General features: G+C 51.9%; 1 protein-coding gene across 2 annotated transcripts; it reads right to left on the bottom strand.

Moving 5' to 3' along the window:
- Nucleotides 1-429: 429 nt before the first annotated feature.
- On the bottom strand, nt 430-26,036 carry FBLIM1 (filamin binding LIM protein 1). 2 transcript variants are annotated; one of them, XM_052653806.1, is made up of 9 exons: nt 25,960-26,036; nt 19,991-20,046; nt 19,299-19,568; nt 14,011-14,201; nt 13,035-13,152; nt 11,392-11,561; nt 8,205-8,383; nt 6,025-6,142; nt 430-1,823 (listed from the first exon to the last, which is right to left on the bottom strand). In XM_052653806.1, the coding sequence occupies exons 3-9, from the start codon at nt 19,546-19,548 to the stop codon at nt 1,710-1,712; spliced, it is 1,140 nt and encodes a 379-aa protein (XP_052509766.1). In that variant the 5' UTR covers nt 19,549-19,568; nt 19,991-20,046; nt 25,960-26,036; the 3' UTR covers nt 430-1,709. The 2 variants fall into 2 exon arrangements, with proteins under 2 accessions (XP_052509766.1, XP_052509767.1); XM_052653807.1 differs by lacking the exon at nt 25,960-26,036 and adding an exon at nt 24,037-24,066.
- Between the last annotated feature and the right edge of the window lie 878 nt (nt 26,037-26,914).

Genomic DNA, 26,914 nt, shown 5'->3' on the forward strand with positions numbered 1-26,914 from the left:
GAGCCCCAGTTTGGGACAGAGGGTACAGGTACTTGCTGGACATTCATGTCACACTGGTGACTTCCCTGGTTCCTCAACTGGTAAAGAACCTGCCTGCCAATGCAGGAGACACAAGAGAGGCAGGTTTGATACCTGGGTTAGGAAGGTTCCCCTGGAGACGGAAATGGCAACCTGCACCAGTATTCTTGTCTGGAAAATTCCATGGACAGAGATGCCTGGAGGACTATAGTCCAGGGGGTTGCAGAGTCAGACACAATTGAGCACGCAAGCACACACATGAGCACAGAGCAGCTGTCCTGAGATTTTTCTGTTACTAAGCAAAGGCCAGCATTTACAAGGTGAGATCTTATTTGGAATACAGACAAAGTTTGAATAGTTAGGCATTTATTTTCATGTATAACTAGCACATCAACATGTGACTGTGTGGATATATTGCTTAGTTAGCATAAGACTAAACTGGTAAGTGAGTAAAAAGAAAAAGGATGTTCAGTTAAAGAAAATATTAAGGAAGTGAGAGAACAGGTCCTCATATGATAAAAATTGTGGAGGTTATGGGAATGCCTGGAGTTTGGGACTTGAGGCTCTAAGCTTCAGGCAAGAAGCTCTGCTCTGGTCTAAAGCCCTTAAGGGGCCCTACACAGAAACCTTCCAGGTACTTGGAGCTCCGAGAATCCTCCTAAGAGCACGTGGTACATAGAGACGACCCCAGGGAGGAAAGCACCTTTTGCTTTGTGTGTTCATGCCCTACAAAATGTCTTAGAAGTTACAAAGCAACAAGTGATTTTTTCTTAAAAGGGAAAAGAATCTTAGAGGTGTGACCAGTGGTCACAGGGCAGCCTGGGCTGAAGGGCCCAACCCGGGGTTGGGGGACACCCCTGTTACTGTCCTGGAGTGTGTGTGTGTGTGTGCGTGTGAGCACAGCCCCCATCAGGGCTGCAGGAGGAACACCCAAGGGCTCCTGTGCTCCGCCCCCTGGCAAGCAACAGGCACTTAATCTGTGTCTGCAGAGTCACTGCTGCACACAGGAGGCGCCACCAGAAGGCAGGTGGAGGAGTTGCTGACATCGTCCTTGGGTGTCAGCGTGTCACCCTTTGCTCCTGCTGCTGCTGTGCAGGTTCATGCCTGGGCCTAAGCCCCATGTCAACAGAGCCCCAAGGTGGGAAGTCCGTTCCACCAGGAGGGTCACTATCTTGTACGTTTATGAACAATGGAAGGTATTTCCCTACCTTCCCCCAAAATCCAAAGTATGTTTCTCATCATCTAACCTTCAAATGTTAAAAATAGTGCTTTTTAAAGGACTCAGGGGTTGTACTCTAATGGCTCAGCACCCTCAGAGCTCATGGATCATTGCTATGGACACAGGGTGCCCGCTGGAGACTCACCCAACTGACCCCTGGAAATGGAGGTCGAGGCCAGTGCTCAAGAGGGCCAGAGCGGTGGAGGTGGGACCCCCAGGCATGACGTTTACCGTTCAAAACCCTTCTGGTGCCCAGAGGAGAGAAGGAACCGCTGAGAGTCTGAAGGGTGCTCTGAGCTGGGAGGAGGCCGGGGCTCAGCGGCCGAAGTGATGGGCAGAGCTGCAAGCTGGTCCCTGTGTGTGGCTTGGAAGGAAAGCATGCCAGAACAGGTTGGGAAGGGACACAAGTGAGGGAAGGGGCACCGACAAGCAGGGCTAGTGTGCAGCCGCAGCCCCCGGCCCAGGGGTGCCCTCAGCAGCACCCCGCAGCACTCCGCTTCACATGGCACGGCTTGCAGAAGAGACGGTTGTTCAGCGGGTAGCAGCCCTGGTCCGTGGGCTCCACAGACAGGAGGACCCTGCAGTCCTGCGGGAACAAGACACATGTGGATGGACCCAGGCCCAAGCCCTGGAACCTGGAGCCTGGGGCCCCAGGCCTGAGCCCTGCACGCGGAGCCCAGGCAGGTGGGACTTGCCAGCATTTGTGGGGAAGATTAGCTGCATCACCCGAGAGGAGAGTCCAGGACACTGGGAGACGAGGTGGCCCTTTGGTGGGGAAGCCCCCTAAGGGATCATGGAAAGGGCTGGAAGGGTCTTAAAAGCCCTCTCTGATGTCCAATGAGGGATGGCGTCCACCCCAGGTCACAGCTGGTTCCAGAGCTAGGATAGGACCGGGTTTTCAGGCTCAGAGTCCAGGGGTCTTTTTGTTGTTCCACTGTTAACACAGCTTCAACACTGGCACAAACCTTCATTTTTCCAACTTTTAAATCCCCAAAAGATTTTAAAATGAGGATGGGGATTCGGGGCCCAGACTTTGCTAAATTTACCATTTTGCCACAAGCCCACACCTCATCTGGGCCTCACTCGGGCACGTGCAGGAAATAGCAAGAATGATGAACATCCAGAGACCTGCTCAGGGCATGGCTGGTGTTCCCTAGAGCCGAACGGATGAGACCAGAAAAAGGCTGATCTTAGAGACAACTCGGGAGTCCCAGCCATCCTGATCCAGCTCTGCCAGCTGGGGAGGGCGCCCTCGTGTGTCTTTTTCCTGGAATTGCACCTCGAGTCTCTCAAGGTGACTCTGGGCTATTTAATGCCAGGATCTGGGCTATTCCTAACAGCCACTTGTTTGGCATTCTGAGAGCACCAAGTGCCAAACCTAAAGTCCCAGAGGGACTCATGTGACCTCTTCTAAATTTGAATCAAATGAAGAAACACTTCAACTATGACCAAGTCGCAGAGCCTGAGAAGGAGCTGTCAGGTGGCAGAAAGCTGTCAGGCCCTGCCCAGAACACAGGGAAAAACTACTTTGTTGACCCTCAGTTTCCTCATCTTAAATGAAGACAGAAACTCCCATATCAAAAGCTCATCATTAGGATTCAATAAGGGGCTTCTCTGGTGGCTCAGACAGGAAAGAATCTGCTGCAATGAAGGAGACCAGGATTAGATCCCTGGGTTCGGAAGATCCCCTGGAGAAGGGAGTGACTACCGACTCCGGCATTCTTGCCTGGAAAATTCCATGGACAGAGAAGCCTGGTGGGCTACAGCCCATGATGTCGCAAAGAGTCTACATGACTGTGCAACTAACATTTCTACTTTTCAAGGTGATGTGTATGAAAGCATTTTATATTGAAAAATACTAGCTGAGTATGAAAGCGTTGTTACTCTTCTGGTAATTTTAAGAAATAACATGCAGCACAAGGCAGGCAGGATCAGGGAACGCCCCAGCAGTCCATTGGTTAAGATTCTGAGCTTCCACTGCAGGGGGTGCGGGTTTGGTCCCTGGTCGAGGAACTAAGATCACAGGCAGCACAGTGCGGCCAAAAAAAAGAGGCAGGAATGGTGAGAAGAGTGTGGACGGCACCTTGAAACCCACTTCCCTTCCTAGAGAAACAGTAACCACATCCGCTCAGGCCACTGCGGTTGAAGCCTTACTTTCTGAAATGCAGCTGCTAGAGTCCAAACTCTGACTCACGAAAGCAGCCTGGGCAATGTTTCCAGTAAGCTGACTAAGGAGAAGCAGGGAGGGTTTATTTGCTCACCATCCAGGCCCATGGAAATGCCAGTCGCCACTGGACCTAACGTGGGCTATGGCAGGGATAACAGCATCTGAATTTCACCGCTGTTCTTTCAAGATGTGTTATCAGCCGAACTTTGAACTATAACCAACACATCAACATAATTATGAAGCAGTGTGTCAACTTCTTGATTAAACTCTCAGGTCACTCTCAGTGAAAATGGTTTCTTGGCTCCAGACCTCTGCTTAAACGTGAGTGAATAAATGTTTGGAATCTTACTGGCTGATTAAGAGATTTGCTCTGTTACAAACTATTACATATAGGATGGATCAACATGGTCTATTGTACAGCACAGAGAACTATATTCAATATTCTGTGATAAACCATAATAGAAAGTGAAAAGTGAAAGTGAAGTCGCTCAGTCGTGTCCGACTCTTTGAGACCCCATGGACTGTAGCCCACCAGGCTCCTCCATCCATGGAATTTTCTAGGCAAAACTATGAAAAAGAATAACATATGCATAACTGAATCACTTTGCTATACACCAGAAACTAACACAGCACTATAAAGCAACTATATGGCAATTAAAATTTTTAAAAAAAGAGAGAGAAATTTGCTCTGGGAGTCCCCACTTAGGTGATACCTTTTTGTCATCATCACCAAAACATCAGTGACATGAGGAAGACAGGAAGAGATAAGGGTAGATTCTTAGAGCCTGCCCGGCAGGACTGACTATATAATTTGCAGACTTTGGGGCAAAATGAAAACGCAGAGTCCCTTATTCAAAAATGAAGAATTTTAAAAAATGACAGCAAAACTTCAAGCAAACAGAGGATCCTTCTGAGTGTGAGGCCTGTGCGGCTCTCCAGGCATTTCTTGCTAGAACTGCTGTACCAACTTCTAACCAGCCTTTCCACCTCAGCCTCACCACTGCCTGCATGCTGACTCCTTAGCTTGGCACCTGGGGCCCTTTCCTTCTCTCTGGCCTCACTCTATATCCAGCAGCCTACACTCCAGACACACCTAGAAACTTCCACTTTCTCCAATTCTTCAGGCCGTTTGTGCTACATAGGCCCTTGCCTCTTTCTGGACTTCTTTTCCCCCTTGGACTCTGTGGCAAACTTCTACGCATCCTGCAAAACCCAGGTTAAGGACTGCCTCCCCTACGAGTGCCTTTGAGGGCTTCTCTGGTGGCTCAGAGGTAAAGAATCCGCCTGCCAATGCAGGAGACGTGAGTTTGAGCCTTGATTTGGGAAGATCCCACATGCCTCAGGGCAACTGAGCCACAACTACCGAGCCTGTGCTCTAGAGCTGGGGGCTGAAGCTACTGAGCCCACACACCCCAGAACAGCCAACCATGGCAATTGAGGCCTGCGCACCACGGCTAGAGGAAACCCTGTACAGCCAGGAAGACCCAGCAGAGGCAAAGATAAACTAAAGAGAATCACGTACGAGTGCTTTGATTGTACCAATCTTGATCACTTGACTTAACTGCTGCCTTCTTTGCCCCAAAGCAGATTTATACATGCTCATTCGTAGCACCTTGAAAGGACATCTCTGGTGTGGGTCTGCCCAGCATTCCTTTTGTCCTTCCTATGGTTGTATCAGGGCTTCCCTGGCAGCTCAGGGGGCCTTCCAGTTGGCTCAGTGGTGAAGAATCCTCCTGCCAATGCAGGAGATGTGAGTTCGATCCCTGGGTTGGGAAGATCCCCTGGGAGGAGGAAATGGCTACCTACTTCTGTATTCTTGTCTGGAAAATTCTATGGAACCTGTTGATCAACAGTCCATGCACTCAAAGAGAGACATAGTCACTCAAAGAGTGACTGAGCATGCACACAGTCAATCCCAATGGCTTCGTATAGTGCTGCCTCCAGGGCCCTAGAAATTATCAGTAAGAGCCCCTGGCCACTGACTGATCCAGAATGGGCCACGTGATCCAAGCTGGGTGACTCAGAGGTCTTGGGACTGTATGGGGTCACTGGATGGGGTTTCTAAGTTGGAAGGATGTAAACCTGAGCCAGCAGTGCATCTCCTGTCCCACAGAGAATGCCAGGGCACAGCGAGAGAAAATGAAGCGAACACTCACGTAAAAGCAGAACCAAGAGACGGAGAAAAAGCCCTATATCATTTGACGTCATCAATGACATCACCACCGAGAACCTTCCTGTTAAGATCTCCTTTCTTGTAGAAAGCAGGTTGAGTTTGGTTTCTATCATTAACTCAAAGACTAGATTTGCAGTTATTCCCATTCTTATTTGTCTGCTATTAGATAGCCTGGGCTAACAATTTTCTTCTTTTTGGCCACGCCATGTAGAAGTGGGGTCTTAGTTCCCCAACCAGGGACTGAACCTGCACCACTTGCATCGCAGGCTCAGCGTCTTAATTGCAGGACCGCTAGGGAAGTCTTGGATGGTGAGCAATTTGAGATCAGAGCCCTCACCTGGACTTGTCTCAGTCCAGGGCCTGGCACACAGCAGGCTCTCAACAGGGCTCATGTGGTGATTGGACTGGACCAGCTACATCTAATTAAATCAGCACTGTTCTACTCACCTCACACCGGTAGCAGTTCTCATGGAAGTTTCTTCCCATGCACTCGATTTTGAAGGCATCCTTCCCATCTCGGGGGATGATGGGATTCTCACAGATGCTGCATACGGGGGCAAACTTCCTAGAGAGAAAGAAACCTAAGCTCAGGAGGCGTTCACACCCACGACCGCAGAAATTAGCTGTCAGAACCTGGGCTGGCTCTGGTTCACCTCCCAGAGCTATTTTGGATCTGTTGCTATGTGACTACACCTGGAGCTACAACCACAAACGCCTATTTTTTCCTGGCATAAGCAAATGGAGAGACCTGGGTAATTAGACCCAGCTTCCCAGGGTATAATTAGCCCAAGGGAAGGAAGTAACTGGGGAACACTGGAATTGGAGAAAGCAGAGAAATCTCATGTGTGTGCTTCCGGTGAACCCATTTCATTGGTCCTGTATCAGATCACTGCTTTTTCTTCTTTCCTCTTCTGCTAGGCGCTTCTGTCTCTCCCCTTGGGCAGTGATGGACAAGGCCTCTTGGACACGTGCATCACCATCGCTCCATACAGTTCTAGCTATGAGGGGAGGCACTGGGGTCTGGGGATTGACAGCAAGGCCCTGAAGTCAGTTTGATGGGGTTTGAATCGCAGCTTCCGTTCTTACCATCAGGGAGACTTAGGTACAGTGAGTCCCCTACATACCAATGATTTCTGTTCTGAGAGTGAGTTCGTAAGTCCAACAAAGTTATTCAACTAACACAGTCAGTTATAGAATATTATATTATAATAGGTTTATAATACTTTTCACACAAATATGTACATTAAAAACAAACACAAAAAATAGGGAAAACATTTTTTAATCTTATGGTACAGCACCTTGAAAAGTATAGTAGTACATACAACAGCTGGCCTACAGGGGCTGGCATCAAGTGAAGAGGCAAAAAGAGTTAATGAACGGAGGAGGGAGAAGAGGTGGGGGGTGGCAGAGCTGAAGGATCATCGGCAACAGGAGACGGAGCACAAGCTACAGTTTCACTCCTACCTGGCAATGGCGCAGGTTCTGGGGCCTTGCTGGAATCAGATGCATGTTCACATCTTTGAAGGTTCGTATGTAGGAGACTTACTGTACTTACGTACTGCATGCCTCAGTTTCCACATTTGCTAAAACAGAACCTTTAACAGTGCCTGCCTGTACTAACAGTTTTGAGATGAAATGGCCTAACCCAAGTGGAGTTGCTCAAAAAGAGTTAGCTACATGAAAAGGAAGAGAAGTGGGTCATCTGTAGTGACGTGGATGAACCTCGAGTCTGCCACACAGAGTGAAGTGAGTCAAAAAGAGAAAAACAAGTATCGTATATTAACACATATACACGGAATCTAGAAAAATGGTACAGATGAACCTGTTGGCAGGGCAGGAATAAAGACGCAGATGTAGAGAACGTAATTGTGGACACAGTGGAGGAATGAGAGGGTGGGATGAATTAAAAGAGTAACACTGACATATATACACTGCTGCTGCTGCTGCTGCTAAGTCGCTTCAGTCGTGTCTGACTCTGTGCAACCCCATAGACGGTAGCCCACCAGGCTCCCCCGTCCCTGGGATTCTCCAGGCAAGAACACTGGAGTGGGTTGCCATTTCCTTCTCCAATGCATGAAAGTGAAAAATGAAAGTGAAGTCACTCAGTCATGTCCGACTCTTCGAGATCCCATGGACTGCAGCCCACCAGGCTCCTCCGTCCATGGGATTTTCCAGGCAAGAGGACTGGAGTCGGGTGCCGCTGCCTTCTCCGATATATACACTGCCATGTGTAAAAGAGACAGCTAGAGGGGAGCTAATGCGTGACTGCACAGAGAGCTCAGCTCTCATCACTCTGTGATGACTTCAAGGGGTGGGGTGGGGTAGTGGGAGGGGGGCTCCAGAGGGAGGGGATGTATGTATACATATAGCTGACTCACGCTGTTGTACAGCAGAAACACAACACTGTAAAGCAATGATACTCCAATTAAAAACAAAAAAAGTGTCAGCAGCCAGCAGGTGGTCACTCAAACACAGGGTATGCGGAACAGGCAGTGTTGGTTTCTGCAGGCCCAGAGATGGCAGGGTAGCTCTGACCCAACCTCCAGCACTCAGGCTCAGCAACTCCATCTCACCTGAGCCCCACACAGTCCTCCAGGCCCCACCTGGTGTGCAGTCCCCTTTCATACCTGTAGAAGTCGTCCAGGCAGTACACCTCATTCTGACTGTCCAGGGCAAAGCTCTCGTCCCCGATGCACCGGGCGCAGGTCACACACGTGAAGCAGGAGGGGTGGAAGGCCTGGCCCAGGGCCCGGATGATGTGTTCCCGGACAACCTCGCCACACTTGCCACACTTCTCCAGAGTGTCCTGGGTCAGAAGGCCACCACCTCAGAGCCAGCCCGTGGGTGTGCCACCTCCAAACCACCAGGGGCACTGGACCAGCTACTCACAGGGGCCCAGGAGGCAGAGGTACAGAGAGGTGCTCACATTCATGCAACCGGAACCCTAACTCCTACCCCTAAACCTCCACGTTGCTTGGAGGGGATCAAGTCTGGCCCTGTATCCCTGGTTTACAGTGAGAAATCCTGCCGTGAAGCTATGGCGGCATCTTTTTTTTTGTGATTAGGAAATGCTCAAGGACAGGGTCCATGAGGGTCCATAAGAAAAATTTCCCCAAAGCTTCAGAATCAGTAAAAGGCATTCCCAGAGGAACTGTCATGCTTTTTATCTTACGGATGATAAATCTTGAAACTTATCATTTTCCATTTGGCTACCTGGAAGTTTACAGTCCGATTTCATGCTCCACTTTTAGGAATGAGTATAAGGGTCTTTCACATACTTTTGGAGTACTAACTTTCCTTGGATCTCATCTCACTTTCTACCTTGATTTCCTCTGGTTTATCAATTTATTTGATATCTCATGGTATTATGTGTGCATGTCAAGTTGCTTCAGTTGTGTCCGACTCTTTGTGACCCTAAGGACTGTAGCCCGCCAGGCTCCTCTGGCCATGGGATTCTCCAGGCAAGAATACTGGAGTGGGCTGCCAGGCCCTCCTCCAGGGGATCTTCCCAATCCAGGGATCTAACCTTCTTATGTCTCCTGCATTGGTAGGTGGGTACTTTACCACTAGTGCCACCTGGGAAGCCCTCTCATATTATTATATGTGTTCTTAAAAATTTTTTTATTATTGTGGTAAGAATACCTAATACGAAATATACCCTCTTAATGAAGTTTTAAGTGTACAACATTATTATTGATTATAGTTATTATATGCATTCTTTTTTTTAAGTATTTATTTATTTGGCTGCACTGGGTTGTGATTGCAGCATGTAGGATCTAGTTCCCCAACCAGGGATCAAACCTGGGCCTCTTACACGGGAAGCATGGAGTCTGGGCCATTGGACCACCAGGGAAGTCTCTATATGTGCATTCTTACAAGCTACCTCAAATCCCTTCTGGAATGAGGTGGGATGACAAGAGAGAGGAAGGAGAGAGGACGGGGTAGGTATTACTGAGACAGAGCAGAGGGCATCCCGCTAACTCACCTACCTCTTCTGCATGTCTCTTCCCCTTCCTGGCTGTGTGCCCATTCATCTTAACCTGATTTCCTCTGGACAGATGTGCCAGATGGGGGCAGCATTTCCTGCTTCCCCCCTCTACTGACTGCTGAAGGCCCTCCTGGCTGCTCTCAGCTAAAACCCCACCCTCACCCCTTCTCCCCACCACTGCTTCACCCCTGCCTGGATCCAGGCTGGCGAGGAGTCACGCTGATGGAGCCAGGGTCAGGGTGGGACGGCCTGGCTCCTCTCTCCTCCCATAGCACCTCGCTGCCTGGGATCAGGTCGTTCTGAGTTTTCTAAACAGTCCCGACTCCAAATGTTCTAACCCTTCAAATCAGTACTTTTCAGACTTCAGTGTGTATCAGGATCACTGGAGAGACCTGTTAAAAATGCAGATTGCCAGGCGTCACCAATCTATGAGGACAAGGTGAGGTTGACTGCACCCCCAGGAATGCATAAGGGAGGTCTGTATACCACAGGGAGAAACACCACCACGTGGCACTGGAGAGTTAGCAATTCCAGCACCTTGGCATCCAAACTAGAGCTTCCAGACTACACGTGGTACCCAGAGATGCCCCATCACACCATACACTGGAACCTTGTGGTGAGGGAGTGGCAAGACCACAAGCAGGGTCCAGAACCAGCCAGGGCCGGGGCAGGTCACCAGCTCCACCACTGACCAGAGTGTGACAATATGACAGGCTGAATGATGCCCCAAAGGTGTCTAGGTTCTAAGCCCTGGAGCCTGTGACTACCTTTGCAGGGAATTCGCTGGTGGTCCAATGGTAAGGACTCAGCACTCCCATGCGGTGCAGTGCAGCAAAAAAAACAACAGACTTTGCAGGTGTGATTCAGTTAAGGATCTTGGGATGGGGAGACGCATGGGGTTAGAGAACGAACTTTTTTTTTGGCCATGCCATACAGTATGTGGGATCTTAGTTCCCCAACCAGGGATCACACCCATGCCCCGAACTGGAAGCTCGGAGTCTTAACAAATGGATTGCCAGGGAAGCCCCTAGAGAATGAACTTAAGGCTCCCAGGGGGAAGGGACAGTTAGGGAGTTTGGGATGGACATGTACACACCTGCTATATTTAAGATGGATAACCAACAAGTAGAGCACAGGGAACTCTGCTCAGTTTTTGTGTGGCAGCCTGGATGGCCAGGGAGCCTGGGGGAGAGCAGATTCATGGACATGTGTGGCTTGAGTCCCTTTGCTGTTTACCTGAAACCATCACAGCATCATTAACCGACTACACTAACACAAAACAAAAAGGTAAAAGAAAACGGAAGAGACTTTGCAGGTATGGCTGAGCTAAGGACCTTGGGATGGGGAGATCAACTTGGGTCATCCATGTGGGCCCCAAATGTCATCACGAGTATCTTTAAAAGAGGAAGGCAGAGGGAGACCTGAGAGAAAGAGAGAAAAAAGAAACTGATGCAAGATGCCACACTGCTGACTTTGAAGACAGACAAAGGAGCCAAGAAACGCCGCTTTTGGAAGCTGGAAAAGGTGAGAATGGACTTCTCCCTAAAGCCTCCGGAGGGAGGAAAACACTGATTCTAACTCAGTGAAACTGATTTTGAACCTTGGACCTCCAGAATCATAAGAGAATTAAGTGTGTATCATATGAAGCCACCAAGTTTGTGGTCATTTGTTACAGCAGCCATGGGAAATGCACACACCTTGGCTGAGTTCCTCTCTGAGCCTCAGCTTCCTCATCTGTAAAATGGGTCACTAGCGCCTACCTCCCCAGATCGTTGTGGGAAAAGAGGTGCTCAGTGCTGGCACCTGGGGAATGGCGCTGGGCTTACCTGGTAGCAGGGTTCACAGAGGGGCCGCCCATCCTTCTGGTAGAAGCTCTGCCCGGCCAGCTGGCGGCGGCAGACACGGCACGTGAAGCACTGGGCGTGGTACTGCCTCTTCATGGCCTCCACGGCCAGCTCTCGGGGGGACACAGTCTTGTGGCAGAAGGCACAGATGTCTAGGGTAGAGGAAACAGGCTGTGACCTGCCCAGCCTGGGAGAAGTGTACCCAGGCACCACCCAGGACCTAACTAGAGTGCCAGGTCTCTGCTTCAAACCCCTAGAGGCTGTAAGCACAGCCTCAGCTCACGAGGATCATGAGGGACATTAAGAAGGAAGGTGAGTGGCCTTTAAAAGGCTAAAATCAAGGTGCTTACCTGGTGGTACAGTGGTTAAGACTCTGTGCTTCAAATGCTGGAGGCTTGGGTTCAATCCCCGTTGGGGAAACTAAGACCTCACATGCCACACAGTGTGGCCAAAAAAAGAAAAAGCTAAAATTCAGACAGGTAGTGTTAGGACAAATGAGTTGCCATCTGCAAAAATAGCAACACAAGACAGACAGCTCCATAGTGACAGCTTACACCCAGCTAATTCCAAACGTAGCAAAGATTCAAACGTGAAAAGGGAAACCGTAAGAACACTGGAAGAAGTCAGAGAAGAATTACTTCCTGGGACTAGAGAAGGCCTTGGTACGTGGTAGGCACTTAATAGCCATTTAGTAAATGAGTAACAGACGGTGCTGGAGAAGCTGTGAGCAGATGGGCACTCTGATACCATTGGTGGGAGTGTAGATGGGGATGACCAAGCACAACTTGGCAAAAATATCACAGTGCCTCCTCTTCTAGGAATTTATCTCATGAACTTGCACATGGGCAAGATGACTAGGTGCAAGGCAATTCACTCAGCATGACCACCTGAGCACCTGTCCACAGGCAACCAGTTAAATGCATGTAGTCAGACCCAGCTAAGGAATACTATGCAGCTGTAAAAAAGAACAAGAAAACTCCTTACGTTCTGATGTCAAATGAGTTCTAAGATTGAAAGAAGAAAGCAAAGTGCAGAACAGCGCAGAGCTTGCTCCTATTTGTGAGGAAGGATATATATGCATCTGCTTGCATATGCAGAAGACACCTCTGAAAGGATGCGCACCAGATATTAACAGACTGTCTATCTGGAATGTGCCTTTTATTTTTATTTATCCTTAAAAAAATTTGTCTCTGTATTGATTTGGCCATGCAGGGTCTTAGATGCGGCATGCAAAACTCTTTCGAACTCTCAGTTCCGGCATGTGGGATCAAGTTCCCTGACCAGAGACTGAACCTGGTCTCCCTGCATTGGGGAATGCAGAGTCTTAGCCACTAGACCACCAGAGAAGTTCCTTGTGCTTTTTATTTTGTACTATGTAAGGGTGTTATGTATTCAAAAACTTAAAACAGTGAAAAAATTCAAGGCATTTTTGCCATCACGGCAAGTTTTAAATGGATTTTAGTTATAAAGGAAGAAAAGGTTAAGGCAGTAAAAATAAAATTGCCTCACAACTATAAGGCCCATTACTGCACTGTGAGCGGGTCCCTGTTGCCCCAGCTGCCCCCGCAAGTCCATGCTGGCCCCACGAGGGCCCAGTGGGCCACACAGACTCTTTCCGGCCATACCTGTGGAGGCCTCTCTCTCAGGGAAGCCGACAGGCTCTTCGGGAGGGGGCGGCAGCTCCTCCTCTGCGGGCTTGAGATGACTGGGCCGAGGCTGCAGTGGAGGCCCCTCCACCAGGGCCTGTGGGGACAGAGGGGAGAAGAGTCATCCCACAGGGACACCACACAGTTCTGCCCCTCCTCTGGTGGCACCAGGCACGATTAGCCCCCTCTCCTTTAATAGCTTTTATTTTTAGCTGTGCCTGGCCCTTGTTGCTGTTTGGGGTTTCCTCTAGTTGTAGGGAGCGGGGGCTGCGCTCTAGTTGCACTGAGTGGGCCTCTCATTGTGGTAGCCCCTCCTGCTGCAGAGCCCAGGCTCCAGGGCCCCAGTAGCTGTGGCTCCAGGCTCCAGAGCACAGGCTCAGTAGTTGTGGTACAAGGGCTTAGCTGTCCTATGGCATGTGGGATCCTCCTGCACCACGGATCTCCCACATTGGCAGGCAGATTCTTCACTGCTGAGCCACCAGGAGAGCCGCCCCCATGAACCCCCCGGTACAGAGGTATAAACTGAGGCCAGCTCTCCCAACTCCTTGCTCTGGGTTCCCTTACCCAGTCAATGCTACTTCCTTCTGCTTCTAAGGAATCTCCTGGAGTCATGGTTCCCCTCGGCCTGGAGCCCTCCTATGTCTACAATGCCCCTGTCAAGGGCAGAGGGTTAGAGATGGGTTTCCTCTGCAGGATGAAGGATTTAGATGTAGGGGAATGTCCTCCTCAGAGCTGATGGAAGTACTGAAGTAGAAAGGGTATGGCATCCCTTCTCCAGGGATCTTGAAAAACACATCCAACTTTTACCAGCCTGGTAGAGGTTTTTAGACGGACTGCCCTTGAGTAGGAGAAGGGACCTAACAACCTCCAGGCTTAAAATCTTGAAAGCCCCCTCCCTCCAACCATCCCTCCTTTGACCTGTGGAGCTCCATCAGGTACCAGGGGTCAGCAGTACCTGTGGCGGGGGTGGGGGAGGGGGCAGGTGCAACTGCTCTAAGTCTGAAATGAGTGATGCCCCCATTGAGGAGGGGGGCTCTTCGTCAGGAGGGGACAGGTCCGCTGGAGGGGGCGGAGGCGGAGGTGGGAGGAGGTCCAGGTCTGGAAGTGCATCATCAACGTCCAGGGGCGGAGGAGGAAGCGAACACCCTGCAACCAGAGGGAGCGGACGGGTTGGCCAGAGTCTCTGCAGGTGCACAGAAGAGGTGACACTAACCCAGGCGGCCGGGCAGCATGGCGGCTGAAGGCTCAGGTCCAGCGTCACCCAGACCTCGGTTCCAGCTCTGGCTCCACCACTGACATGCTGGGTGTCCTTAAGCAAGAAACCATCTCTCTGAGCCTCAGTTTGCTCAACTGGAACATGGGTCTCAATCACTTAGGGTGGTTCATGAGGATTAAGTAAAATGATGTAGGTAAGGGCTTGGCATGTGGCCCAGGCTCAGAAAACAGTGGCTGCCAAAGCCTTTTATAACAAGCCTCCCCCAGCGGGGTGCCAGAGCGCTGGAAACCCCATGAGAAGGGCCTTGTTCAAATGTAAGCAAAACCAGCCCCTAAGATGGTGGTTCTCAAGGTGTCACTCCTGGACTGGCAGCAGTGGCATCACCTGGGACCTTGTCAGAAACACAACTTCTCAGCCTACCACAGAGCTGCAGAATCAGAAGCTCTGGGGCAGCACCTGGTCATGGAGTGTTTTGGAAGTCCTCCAAGTAACACTGATGCCACTCAAGGTTGGGAACCACCACCTAGGTACATAACAGATTCAGGTAATAACTATCAGGTGTTGAAAGTGTCAAGGGGATGAAAGTCAGTAGGGAACTTTCCAGAGGAGCTGCTCATCACCACCCAAACCCATCGATAACCCCCAGCAGACATCAGAGGTCTTTTAACTTGTGTTACATATCAGAAGGGACGGGCGGCATTGATGAAAGGTCCTTACAAAAAAAAAAAAAAAGCAAGGGAATTCCCTGGAGGGCCATTGGCTAGGGCTCCGTGATTCCACTGCAGGGGACACAGTTTCGATCCCTGCTTGGGGGGCTAAGATCCTGCATGCAGCATGGTGTGGCCAAAAAAAAAAGTGAGGGGGAACAGAGGGACAAGTTCGATGAGACCACACAGGGACCCAAAAGAATCAGTCAGCATACAGGACATTCTATAGAAATGGACTGTTTCTGCAAGAAATTAAGGGCATGGAGAGATCAGAAGAGGGGACGTGCCTAGAATTAAGAGATTTATATAATGTATAGATCTGTGCTGTCCAGTACAGAAGCCACCAGCCACATGTGGCTATTGAGATGTGCTTAGTACTAAAAAAAAGAATGTAAATTATCTCATTGATAAAAGTAATATTATTTTACTTTTTTCCGCATGGATGGATACTAGAAAAATTTCAATTACATAAGAGGTTTCCATCTGTGACTCGTATGATATTTTATTGGCCAGCACTGCTATGGATCTCACTTGGGTTCTGATTCAAAGGATTAATCATCTCATTTAATTCCCCTCATTTTGCAGATAAAGGAAAGCATGTCAATTATGGATAGACTATTAGATAATCCTAAGGCATTCCTGTTGATTTTGTTATATAGTTTGGACTTGAGGTTATGTAAGAAAACAACCATTCTTACCATATGTAAGAATGTGGCGCTGAAATGTCTTGATTACTGGCATTTCCTTTAAATACTTCACAAGAGAAAAAAATAAAGGGAACAGATGAAACAAGTGTGGCCAAATCTCAGTAACTGCTGAAACCAGATGTGGGATATACAGGGGCTCCTTGTACTGTTTTCCTTGTTGTTTGTTGTTTAATTACTAAATTGGGTCTGACTCTTGCGCTCATGATAGTGTAACCTCCTCCCCTGCAGGTTGTCCTGACAAGGGGCTGCCCAGCTCCCTAGGACTCCTCCTGGAACTCCAGCTGGAGGGGTCCGGAGAGAAAGCACAGCACAGGACTGTGTGCACTGCCACACTCAGGGCGAGTGCTATTAATAGTGGGAGAAAGAGCATGGAGGCACTCTGCCCACCTCCTATCACGGGCGGACGAGGTCGGCCAGGCTCCAGCGAGGTCAGAGCACCCTAAACACCTAGGGAAAGCAGACAGAAAGGGTTTGAAGCCTGGCTGCCTGAAGACCTGGGCTCTGGTCCCATTTCCTGCATGTTCAGAGGCACCTCTCTGGCTTCAGGTTTCCCATCCATTCGACAAAGATAAGCCCTCTCTGTTCTCTCAAGGGCTGTACAGATGGAAAGCTTGTTCTAGACCTCTGAGTCGGCCCCAGAATCACCTAGAGGCTTTTCCAAAAGTCAAAGGATGGGCCCCACCCCAGCGCTTCAGATTCAGCAGGTTTGGAGTAAGCTTTGGGAATTGACATTTTTGAAATGACACTGAATTTACACTAGAATCTACATTTCCCAGGTGATGCCGATGCTGCAGGTTCAAAGGCCACACTTTGAGAACTACTCATCCGCAAGTCTTACCTGCTGACCAGATACTCTTTCTCTAAGTGTGGTCCCCAGGCCAGAGCATCAGTTACCTGGAAACAAGTAAGGAATGCAAATTCTTGGGCCCCACAGCAGACTTGCTGAATCAGGAAGGCCCAGGGTGGGGCTCAGCTGGCTGGGTTGGAACAAGCCCCCAGGAGATGCTGAGGCTGCTAAGTGTGAGAATCTGTGCTACGTGAGCTGACTGAGTCAAGAACCAGGTCACTGAGAGACAGCAGAGCACTGAGGCCTCTCCCAAATGCCTGAGGTTCTCGACATGTGGCTGTGAAGGGTGGGCAGGTCCCAGCCAGGGCAGGAATTCAAGAGAGGGAGAGGGGAGACTTCTGCCAGGATGAAAGGGTTCAAGAAATGCTGATGGGTTCCTGAGGGGACAGGGCTTCCCTTGTGGCTAGCTAGTGAAGAATTCACCTGCAATGTGGGAGACCTGGGTTCGATCTCTGAGTTGGGAAGATCCTCTGCAGAAGGGAAAGGCTACCCACTCCAATATTCTGGCCTGGAGAATTCCATGGACTGTATAGTTTATGGGGTGGCAAAAAGTCAGACACGACTGAGTGACTTCGGTTCTTTCATTCCTGAGGGGACAAGCATAGGTCAGGTGTCAGATGATGACCTGCTGTAGAGCTGGCTTTAAGCAGAAGGTAGGCCCCCAGAGCCCACCTCTGTGTTTTGTGGTCAGACTTATGACCTCTGCTCACCTAGAACTTACTCCATGCAGGGCTGAGCCCCAAGATTGCCAAGTTGGCCAGCAACATGGCTAACCAGCCACTGTAAGTCTATCCCCCCACTGAGGAATGTCTGTCAGGTTTTACAACCACACTCCCAGGATCTTCTGCCTATAATTCCAATAAGTCATGAAGACATCCCAGAAGGTCTGGCATTTTGGCATCTAAACTCTATTTCCTGGGCTCCCTCTCTCCTACCCAGAAGGAACATAATTTTTTTTTCATTGGGTCAATGTCCTGAGGTGTGAATTTTGGTCATCATGGTCCAGGTTCTTCTATACAAGACTTCCCTGGTGATCCAGTGGTTAGGACTCAGGGCGTTCACTGCCAGGGCTTTGATTCCATCCCTGATTGGGGAACTAAGATGCCCCGAGCTGCAAGGTATGGCCGCAAAGAAAAACGAGAAGTAGCAGGAGGATGTTCTTGGCATGTGCCGTTAGGAAGGAAAGACTAGTTTAGGAGGCTGCATTATAATGAAAAAGGAAAGACTAGTTTAGGAGGCTGCATTATAATGAAGAAACGTGTTATATGAATATCCATGTACTCTTATGTGTGTCCATGTGTGGTCCCTTCTCCCTCCTGTGTCTGGCTTCCTATAACCGACATTTCCTTTCGGTCTCTGGGGCTTCCCTGGTGACCAGACGGTAAAGAATCCACCTGCAATGCAGGAGATCCAGGTTTGAACCCTGGGTCAGGAAGATCCCCTGGAGAAGGGAATGGATACCTACTCTAGTATTCTTGCCTGGAGAATTCCATGGACAGAGGAGCCTGGTGGGCTACAACTCATGGGGTTGCAAAGAGTCGGACATGACTGGGCAACTAACACTTTCACTTTTTCACTTTCTGGTCTTAAGGTGGTTTCCATGGTGATGGATGCACAAGGCTTCCTTAGCCTCACTCTGGAACATCAGGACACCTGACTAGGCACCTGAGGACTCCAACACTAAGCATCTCAGTGCCTCCTTGTTCCAGCTGGGGCCCTTTAGATGCGCAGCTGCCGCAGGCCCCAGTGTCATCATCCTTTCTTGCTACTCTCCGATAGCTGAGATTTCACATCACATTTGCTCTTGTTGTTGTTCAGTTGTTAAGTTTTGTCAGACTCTTTGTGATCCCATGGACTGTAGCCTGCCCGGCTCCTCTGTCCATGGGATTTCCCAGGCAAGAATACTGGAGTAAGGTCGACATTTCCTTCTCTAGGGGATCTTCCCAGACCAGGGATCGAACCCATGTCTCCTGCATTCACAGGCAGATTCTTTACCACTGAGCCAACAGGGAAGCCCCTTCACATCACATACATGACCAAATTTCCATCCTCCAGAGGAAGAAACTGAAGTTTAAAGAAGGAAACAGCTTGCCTAAGATCACACAGCCAGTGAATGCAGAGCTCAACAGAGAACAAAACTACCTCTCAGCTCCTTCAACTTACCAAATTCATCCTTGCCTCAGGGCAATAACTGTTCCCATTTCCCTTCTAGCTCTATAGTGTCCTTTAAGTCTTAACTGCGCTGAGACATTACCTTCTTGGAGAAGCCATCCTGATTAACCCATAAAAAGTTGCACCTCCCCAACTCTTTACTGTGTTTAATTCTGAAATAGTATCTGTGTCTTTCTGATACGATATTTTATGTTTTTACTATGTTTCCCCCACTAGGATGTAAGTTTTATCCCCAGTGTCTGGCTCCGAATAATAAACAATAGGTATTCAGCACTTTCTACATGGCAGGTCCTGGGAGCAACACTTTCCATATGTGTTAACTCATCTAATCCTCATGAGGACCCTTTGAGGTGATTACTATCATTATTTCCATTTTACAGATTGAGAAACTGAGGAACAGAGAGGTTAAGTGGCTTGCCAAAGTCACACAGCCAACAAGTAGAGGAGTCAGGATTCACACCCAGGCAGGTGGATTCCAGAGTCGGCCTGGAACACAGTAGGTGCTCACAAATGACCTGAGAGCCTGCTCTTTGCTCCCCATTTCAGTGCTGCCTCTGAGCCCATCTCCCTCATCCACTGCCCTCACCCTCTTACCTCCATTGGAGAGCTGAGGTGGAACAGCTGGCCCCGGGGCTGCAGCCCTGCCAGGGGGCATCCAGGAATGGAGCTTTCCCACCGAGCCAGCTCCGGGTACCTTCGTGGGGGCAGGAGATTCCCAGGGGCGGCCAGGCCGGGCCTCACAAGCTGCTCGCCTCACCTCCTCAACCAGAGCCTCATCTCGACGTGGGGGCACCAGGGTGATAAAGACAGACGAGGCAACCCTCTTCTCAGGCTTGGAGGCCATTGTTTCAGCTTCTGGTGGGGCTAGGGACAGAGTGGGGCTCAGGCTTGGACAGTGTTCAGGGCATGGCAGGAGTGGAATGGGCAGGGGCACTCCACCTGGACACCAGACACCCCCAGGGCAGGGAGCCTCCCTCTCCCAACAAGACAGGAGCAGCCACCGTATGGTGCCAGCACCCCACCCAGCCACCAAAGGGGTGGCGGATGTCCCCCAGGGAAGGGCAGGGGCCCACCAGGTGACCTGACCACAGAGCAGTCCTGACCGCCCGTCCCCCACCCGGCACACCTGGGGGAACAAAGGGCAGCCCTGCCCTGCTCACCTCACCAATGATTAATTACCCTCCTCCAAGGAGCGTGAGGGAGGGGCCGTTCCGCCAGCTCCCTACCCTCGGCACTACTGACTGCCAGGCCCAGCCCAGGGCCGCGCCCCAAACTACCTTCCTCACCTGGGATCTGGATTTTCCTAGGAAGGCTGAGGTCCCCAACGTTCAGGCCAGCTCCACTATAGGAGGGAAACAGGGTGAATCAATGGTTAGAACATCAGTGCTGGATTCCAGGAGGCAAAGGGGACCAATGAACCATCAGAGCCACGGTTTACCAAGGCCTATCCTGTGCCAGCCCTGCCCTAAGCACTTTCCGCCCATTAACTCACACACCTCCCATGCTGCAGGAGAAGCACTGTTACCCTCCCCGTCTTACAGATGAGGAAGCCCAGAGGGAGAAGCGGAAGTCATTCACTCAGGGTCACGCAGCAGGGAACTTGGGATCTGAACCCAGAGCCCATGCTCTTGGCCACCTGGCTCTGCTGCCCTCTCCCAGCCCAGCTCACAAACCAGCATCCTGTGCTCGGCCATCAGCCTCCACATCTAATCAAGTCTTGATTCTGTGGCTAGAATCTCTCCTGCTCTCTTCTCCAAAGTCATGCCCTGGTTCAGGCACAGGGTTGCATGCCTCAAGGATCTAGAATCCTGCCTCTGGAGTGATCTTTCCGGAGCATCAGTCTGTGTCTTCTCTACTCAAAAGCCTTCCATGGCTCCCTACTACCTTCAAAATAAAGTCCAAATTCCCCTGGCCTCAACCTATTTTTGACCACCTTGGACCACGCACCCTTCCTGAACCATCTTTCTCCCTTACTTGCCCTGGCATGTTCCTACCATCTGTCTTTTCTGCCCAGTGCAGGGTAAATTCCAGTTTTTCCTTAGAAGCCCAGCACAAACATCACCTCCTCCCTGAAGCCTCCCCTGATTTCCTACTCAAGGGTAGTTGTCTACTCCACAGGGCAATGACAGCCCATCAACAGGCCACACTGGCTCACCATTATCAGGTCTGCCCGCTCCCTAGAAGTGACCTCATATGCTGTGGTCTTTGCATGACCCAAGTCCAGCTCACAGGAGACATCAAAGCATGGATCCAGAGGCAGGGCAGCATCCGGACCAGGGACAGTGCACTTTCCTTCTCTCAGGTGGTTCCTGTCAAGAGCAGGCTCTGGGTCCAGGGATGAGGTGGGGTCACGGGGTGGGGCAAGTTGTCCACACTCAGCTCCAGAGTTCTTACTGGGCACCCAGAGCTTGTGCCCAGGGAAGGAACTGTCCTTTTTCTATCTTATTCTCCATATGGGTCACCCTGAATCAGCCCCAAAGGCCAGCCCACAGGGACCCTAATGACCTGGAGCCTGAGTGGCCATTCAAAGGCCTCCCTCCACCAGCCATTGTGGACTCCTGAAGACTGATGGAGAATAGTAATAATATATGCTCCTAAATTCCCTTTAAATTGATTTATCTTTGATTAAAACATGTAGCTCATTCTGATAAAATATCTGTTCTGAACAAGAAACCAATATAGGAATAAAACTTCTAAAGTTCTTGTAAAGTACTTCTCTTTTGTTTCCTGTTTCGTAAGCGATGTTTGGAAGTACATGGACAGGGAGGCCTGGCGTGCTGTGATTCAAGGGGTCGCAAAGATTCCGACAGGACTGAGTGACTGAACTGAACTGAACTCAACTGAATGCTTCTGTTGGCTGTCCTCCTCTTCTCTTTGATACTTTGTTACAAGTTTAAGTATCTATTTTTGCAAACAAGTTTCAGAGTGCATCTAAGGTTTAAATACAAGAACAAGGGCACCCACTGATAAAGTGCTTGCCCTGTGCCAGGCACTATAGCCAGTGCTTACTGAATCACATAATTCTTGGGCCTTCTCTGGCAGTCCAGTGGTTAAGACTCCATGCTCCCAATGCGGGGGGGGGGGGGGGGGTGCCTGCGGGGGGCGGGGGGGGGGGGTGTGTGGATTCAATCCCTGGTCGGGGAACTAAAAATCCCACACACCCTTCCTGCACAGCACAGCCAAAATAATAATGAAAATAATTATAAAACAATACATTAAAAAGACACTTAGCTCTTAACACAGATTGCTATGCCCCCACTTCATTTTTAAAAATATCTATTTGGCTGCAATGAGTCTTAGTTGCGGCCTGCATGGTGTGTCGCATGGCGTGTGGGATGAACCACGGGCCCCCTGCATTGAAACGATGGAGTTTTAGCCACTGGACCACCAGGGAAGTCCTTCCCCCACTGTATAGATGAGGCCAGGTGAGGCCCCAAGCAGGAGACTGGAGACCTGGAATTCTAACAGGGCAGGATCCAACCTGGAAGTCCACGGGGTATCCTTGGGCCTGAGAGGTCACATTTTTTTCCCCTGGATGATTCAGGGTGGGTCGGGGTGGGGAGGCAAAATCTCCAGCTCTTACACAGAATGGCTCAATCCAGACCAATTATCAGATGGCCAGTAAACTCTGGGCTCGTCCCCGGAGGCTGCTGAAGGGTGCCTTCTCTGCCTCCCTCCCATCCTGTCCTGAACCCTACTCCATGCCAACACACCCCTCCGGGAAGTCAGATCTGCTGCCTTCTCAGACAATGTCCAGGATGAACGTCCCAGCACTGAAGCCAGATGTTCACAGCTGGGCAGCACCCTCCCCCCACCCCAGCCTATCCCTTCCCTGCGCTCTGAACAGGGACTTCAGGCCCCAGGGGAAGAGGCCGAGCTAGGGATTTTCAAAGCCCTGTCAGTCAGACCCGAGCAGGAAAGGGAGCCAAGGCTCCCCTCGGGTCCCAATGCCCCCCAGGTCACCCTGGAGCGGGGGTGTGTGAGGAAGCTCCCTGCGGGGCGGTCTCCCAGCCAGCCCAGTCCAGCCCGGGGATCCTCAGCCGCCACCCTTCCTCTCCCAAAGGACCAAAGTGAGATCCAGTTGGGTAAGCGGAGAAAGTGGAAACAAAGGGAAGGAAAGTCATTTCCTGTTAAGAGGAAGGAAGGAGGCTGAGATCCAGCCAGCCACCGCTCAGGGCAGGGGTAGGGCTGGCTGACCGGGAGGGCCTCCAAGGATGGGGGTGGTCCCCCACCATGCCCTCTGTCCCTGGTCCTACTCGTCTCAAACCCTGTGGGACCTCCTCTAAGCTGTGCTCTTCAGTACTCCGAGAAAGCAGCCTAGGCTTGGTTGGGAGTTAAATTGCAGACAGTGGGAGTGAAACTGAGCCCCCTCTCCTGGCCTTGGAGCCTGGGACAGAAGGGCCTCTCCCTCTCTCCCACCCCAGGGAAGTGGAGGAGGCCCACAGGGCTGAGTTCATCCCCAACCCCACCTCTTTCCTGCTGGGCCACCCTAAGCAGGTCACTGAACCTCTCTGGGCCTCTGTTATTTCAAAGAGTGGAAATAATGAGGTCTTTTTGGAAGGGTGGCTGAGAGCATAAAAGAAGAGGGGGTGCTCAAGATCTTGGTACTGGGTAGGTGCCAAGAGAAAGCGGATGGTTATTCAGTACCTCAAGAGAGGCGGAACCCCCGGGGCCCTGAGAAGACCAGGAGTTGGCTTCCATCAATGTGAAGAACAGGGATCTGGGCGCTGCCCAGTCTCTCCGCGGGGTCCTCAGATTCTGGGCTGGAGGAGGACTCAGGGCAGGGTGCCCCAGGCACACACCCTGGGGATAGCTCAGTCCCACCCCTTCCCAGCACCAACCCCCCCAGAGGATATGAGGCCCAGAGAGGGGCAGTTCAGCGGCCCCTCCTGCCCCTCGCCTAACCCCGGCTGGGGAAAGAGGCACGGAGCGTCCAGGGCCTTCGGAAGCCCGGCGCCCTCCCGCAAGCACCCAGGCGGGGCGGCTGGCAGGGTCACGGTGGGGTGCCGCCGGGGACTTTAATTCGATCCATGTGCGGGACGCTGTCCTCTTTGTGCGGGAGCTTCCGCCCTGCTTCCATCGCTTCTCTCCGTGAGCCGCTCCGCGGCAGGGACACCCGCGCTACCTCCAGACCTGCCCTCCCTCCGCTCGGGGAACAGAGACCCGCACCCCCGGCCGCAAGTCCCGCGGGCCCCCCTGGGAGCGCCGGAGCTGGGGTCCCGTCCGGGGAGCAGAGTTGCGCGCCGGCCAGGGGCAGCCCGCGCTGTCACCTGTGTGTAGCCGGGGGCGCGGACGGCAGGACGGGACCCCCACCCCACCCCGCTCCGCTTACCTGAGCCGCCCGCGCCCCCTGCGGCTCCGGTCGGTCACCCGATCGAGCAGAGCCAGGAGCGGCGCGGCGCCTCCCGCCCGCTCCGCCCTCCCCGCCCCCTCGGCTCCCTCCGCCCCGCCGCCGCGGCCGCCTTACCATAAAAGGTGAAGCTTGGGGGAGGGGGCCCGGGCTTGCGGCCGGGCGGAAGCGGCCCCTACCTGCCCCCCCACCTGCCGGCCGCGCCCCGCGCCGCCCCCTCCCCGCTCCCTTTGTTCCCTCGACCCCTCCTCCCTTCCCCTTGGCCCAGGCCTGGAGGGTGGGCGGCCTCCTCGGGTGCCCACTCTCCTCGTCCTTTGTGAACCCAGAGTGGTCCTCCCCCAACCCCCTCCCCGAGGTCGCCTGGGATGGTGGCCCCACCAGTTTGGCCTGGGATCTCCCACGGTCTTAAGGATCAGGTGGGACCTGGATTCCCCGGACGCTCACTAATCCTGTGACACTAGGCAGTCATTCCACCTTCTTGAGCCTCAGCTTCTTCGCCTCTAAAATGGGGCTAATGACCTGTCTGGCCCCTAACGCCTTCTGCACGTGGGTCCCCAGAGTCCTGGGGGGACAGGGTCCTCCGGGAAGCCTGGTAGACAGGGCCTCGCTGGCAATCAGGTTACCCGGTTTGCCACGCTGGGCCCGGTATCTGACCCCTCCACTGCTCCAGCCTCCTGCTCCTCTGTCCCCCAAACGTGCAATGGGGAGGGAGAAGCCCAGCCTGGGCTCTGGGGCAGGAGATGGAGCCTGGATGGGCCGCCTGAGTCCCTGGAGGCCCAGGGAACATTGCTGGGAAAAGGAATCTGGGTCTGATTCAGAGGCAAACAGATTGCTCTTCTGATTAAAGCCACAGTGGCAGAGGCCAGGGGAGTGCTGGGGCCGGGGCTGTCTGCAGGGAGGCCAGGCAGGGTCTGGCTCTTCTCTGTGGGCCCAAAGCTGCAGTCACGCTGCTGGCCGGAGGGCTCTGGGGCTGTTCTTAGGGGTCATGCTTCTGGGGGCTGGTGGGGGGCACTGAACACCCTGTCCTGTGCTTCTCTTCCTCCCCCACCCTGCCTCCCTAAATCCCTCACTCGTGTTTGGTCACCTCTCCCATCCTGCTCTGCATCCCTTTTTTCTTTCCATCATCACAGCCAGTCTTGTAATAACGACAGTAGTAACAGTAGCTGCTGTTCATAGGGGCTTCCTATCTGATGCTCGGCCTGCAGACCTTTCCATTTAATTCCCGGGAGAGCCCTATGGGAAAAGGCTGATTATTCCTGCTTCACAGATGAGGAAACTGAGGCACAGAGAGGCTCAAAGCCGACACAAGAGGCAAATGGCAGAGCTGGATTCCAACCCACAGCAGCAGGTGCCCCTGGGTACACACACCACCCTGCAGGTCCCAGCGGCTGGCGAGACTGCCACCCTTCAAGCTGCAAAGACAGGTGACTCCCTCTCTTTTCAGCAGAGGGAGACTCGCACTCAAGGCTGCCTGAGCCCGTGGTCAGGGTCATTCCCCTGCTTGACAAGGTTACCTCCCTTTGCAAGCACCCCTTGGAACAAGATCTCTATACCTTCCCCAGGAGGAAGGAAAAAACCACTGGATGCCAGCCATGGGAAGGACCCTAAGGAAGAAGGTTTGATCCACGGGTTTTCAGACCCTTTTAGCCATAGAACTCCCTTTTAAAGTGCATTGTGACTCAGAAGCTTATTTAAAGCAAATAAAAATGTTGCTACCCTCCCCTCACCTCCATGATACCTCCCCTAAGCACCTACCACACCTCCAGGTGGGACAGTGAGGTTGATGTGGGGCCTAAGGTCTCACTGACTCCAAGCAGGATCTAAGCCTTCCCTGCTGCTAAGCTAAGACTGGCTTGGAAGAGGGCAGGTCCAAGGGGAGCGTGGAGTCCAGCTGCTGCCACTTACCAACTGTCCAGCACCTCTTTCCCACCTCTGCTGCTGCTCCCGGGGGGAGAGGAGCGTCCCGGACAAGGGAGTCCAGCGCCAGCCCTGGTGTCTGTGTCACCTCGGCAGGTGCCCGGCTTCCTGCAATGGAAGCCCAGGAAGTGCACTGGATAAGAACACACGCCCTTTGTCTGCCAGCTCAGAGGCTCTGCTCCCCTCCTCCTCTCCTGCCAGCCTGGAACAGCTTTCTCCTAAGCCACTGAGCAAAAAGACTCGATCTGTTAGGGTCGCAGCAGCCGAGACCCTATAGAAGGGCTATATTCATTGGGAGGACTGATGCCGAAGCTCCAATACTTTGGCCACTTGATGCAGAGGGCTGACTCATTGGAAAAGATCCTGACGTTGGGAAAGACTGAGGGCAAAAAGAGAAGGGGACAACAGAGGATAAGATGATTGGATGGCATTACTGACTCAACGGACATGAATCTGAGCAAACTCTAGATGGTGAAAGACAGGGAAGCCTGGTGTGCTGCAGTCCATGGAGTCACAAAGAATCAGAAATGACTGAGGGCCTGAACAACAAGCTGAGACCCTGCATGGCAGGGAACGCGGGTGAGAGGCTGGAGAGTAAGATTTAGGGCAGTGGGGACATTTGCCGCTGTCCAGTCTGCTGGGGAACCTCCTACCCAAAAAGCAGTTGAGCACCTGCTGTGTGCTCAGCTCGAGTCACAGAGCCCACGAGAATCAAGTCAGGTGTCACCAGTCCTGGTATTCACAGGGGCTTCCCCGGTGGCCCAGATGGTAAAGAATCTGCCTGCAACTTCGGAGACCTGGGTTTGATCCCTGAGCTGGGAAGATCCCCTGGAGGAGGGCATGGCAACTCATTCCAGTATTCTTGCCTGGAGAATCCCCAAGGACAGAGGAGCTTGGAGGGCTACAGTCCATGGGGTCGCAGAGAGTCGGACATGACTGAGTA

This window comes from Budorcas taxicolor, chromosome 16, assembly GCF_023091745.1.
Source record: "Budorcas taxicolor isolate Tak-1 chromosome 16, Takin1.1, whole genome shotgun sequence".
NCBI classification, from domain to species: domain Eukaryota; kingdom Metazoa; phylum Chordata; class Mammalia; order Artiodactyla; family Bovidae; genus Budorcas; species Budorcas taxicolor.

What these genes read in the sequence shown, in the direction of transcription:
- FBLIM1 (XM_052653806.1), bottom strand. Translation starts at nt 19,548, where the DNA reads ATGGCCTCCAAGCCTGAGAAGAGGGTTGCCTCGTCTGTCTTTATCACC. An exon ending in ACCTCAGCTCTCCAATGGAG is followed by an intron (nt 14,202 to 19,298) that starts GTAAGAGGGTGA and finishes CTCTGGTTGCAG; the next exon opens with GGTGTTCGCTTCCTCCTCCG. An exon ending in TGAGAGAGAGGCCTCCACAG is followed by an intron (nt 11,562 to 13,034) that starts GTATGGCCGGAA and finishes CCTCTACCCTAG; the next exon opens with ACATCTGTGCCTTCTGCCAC.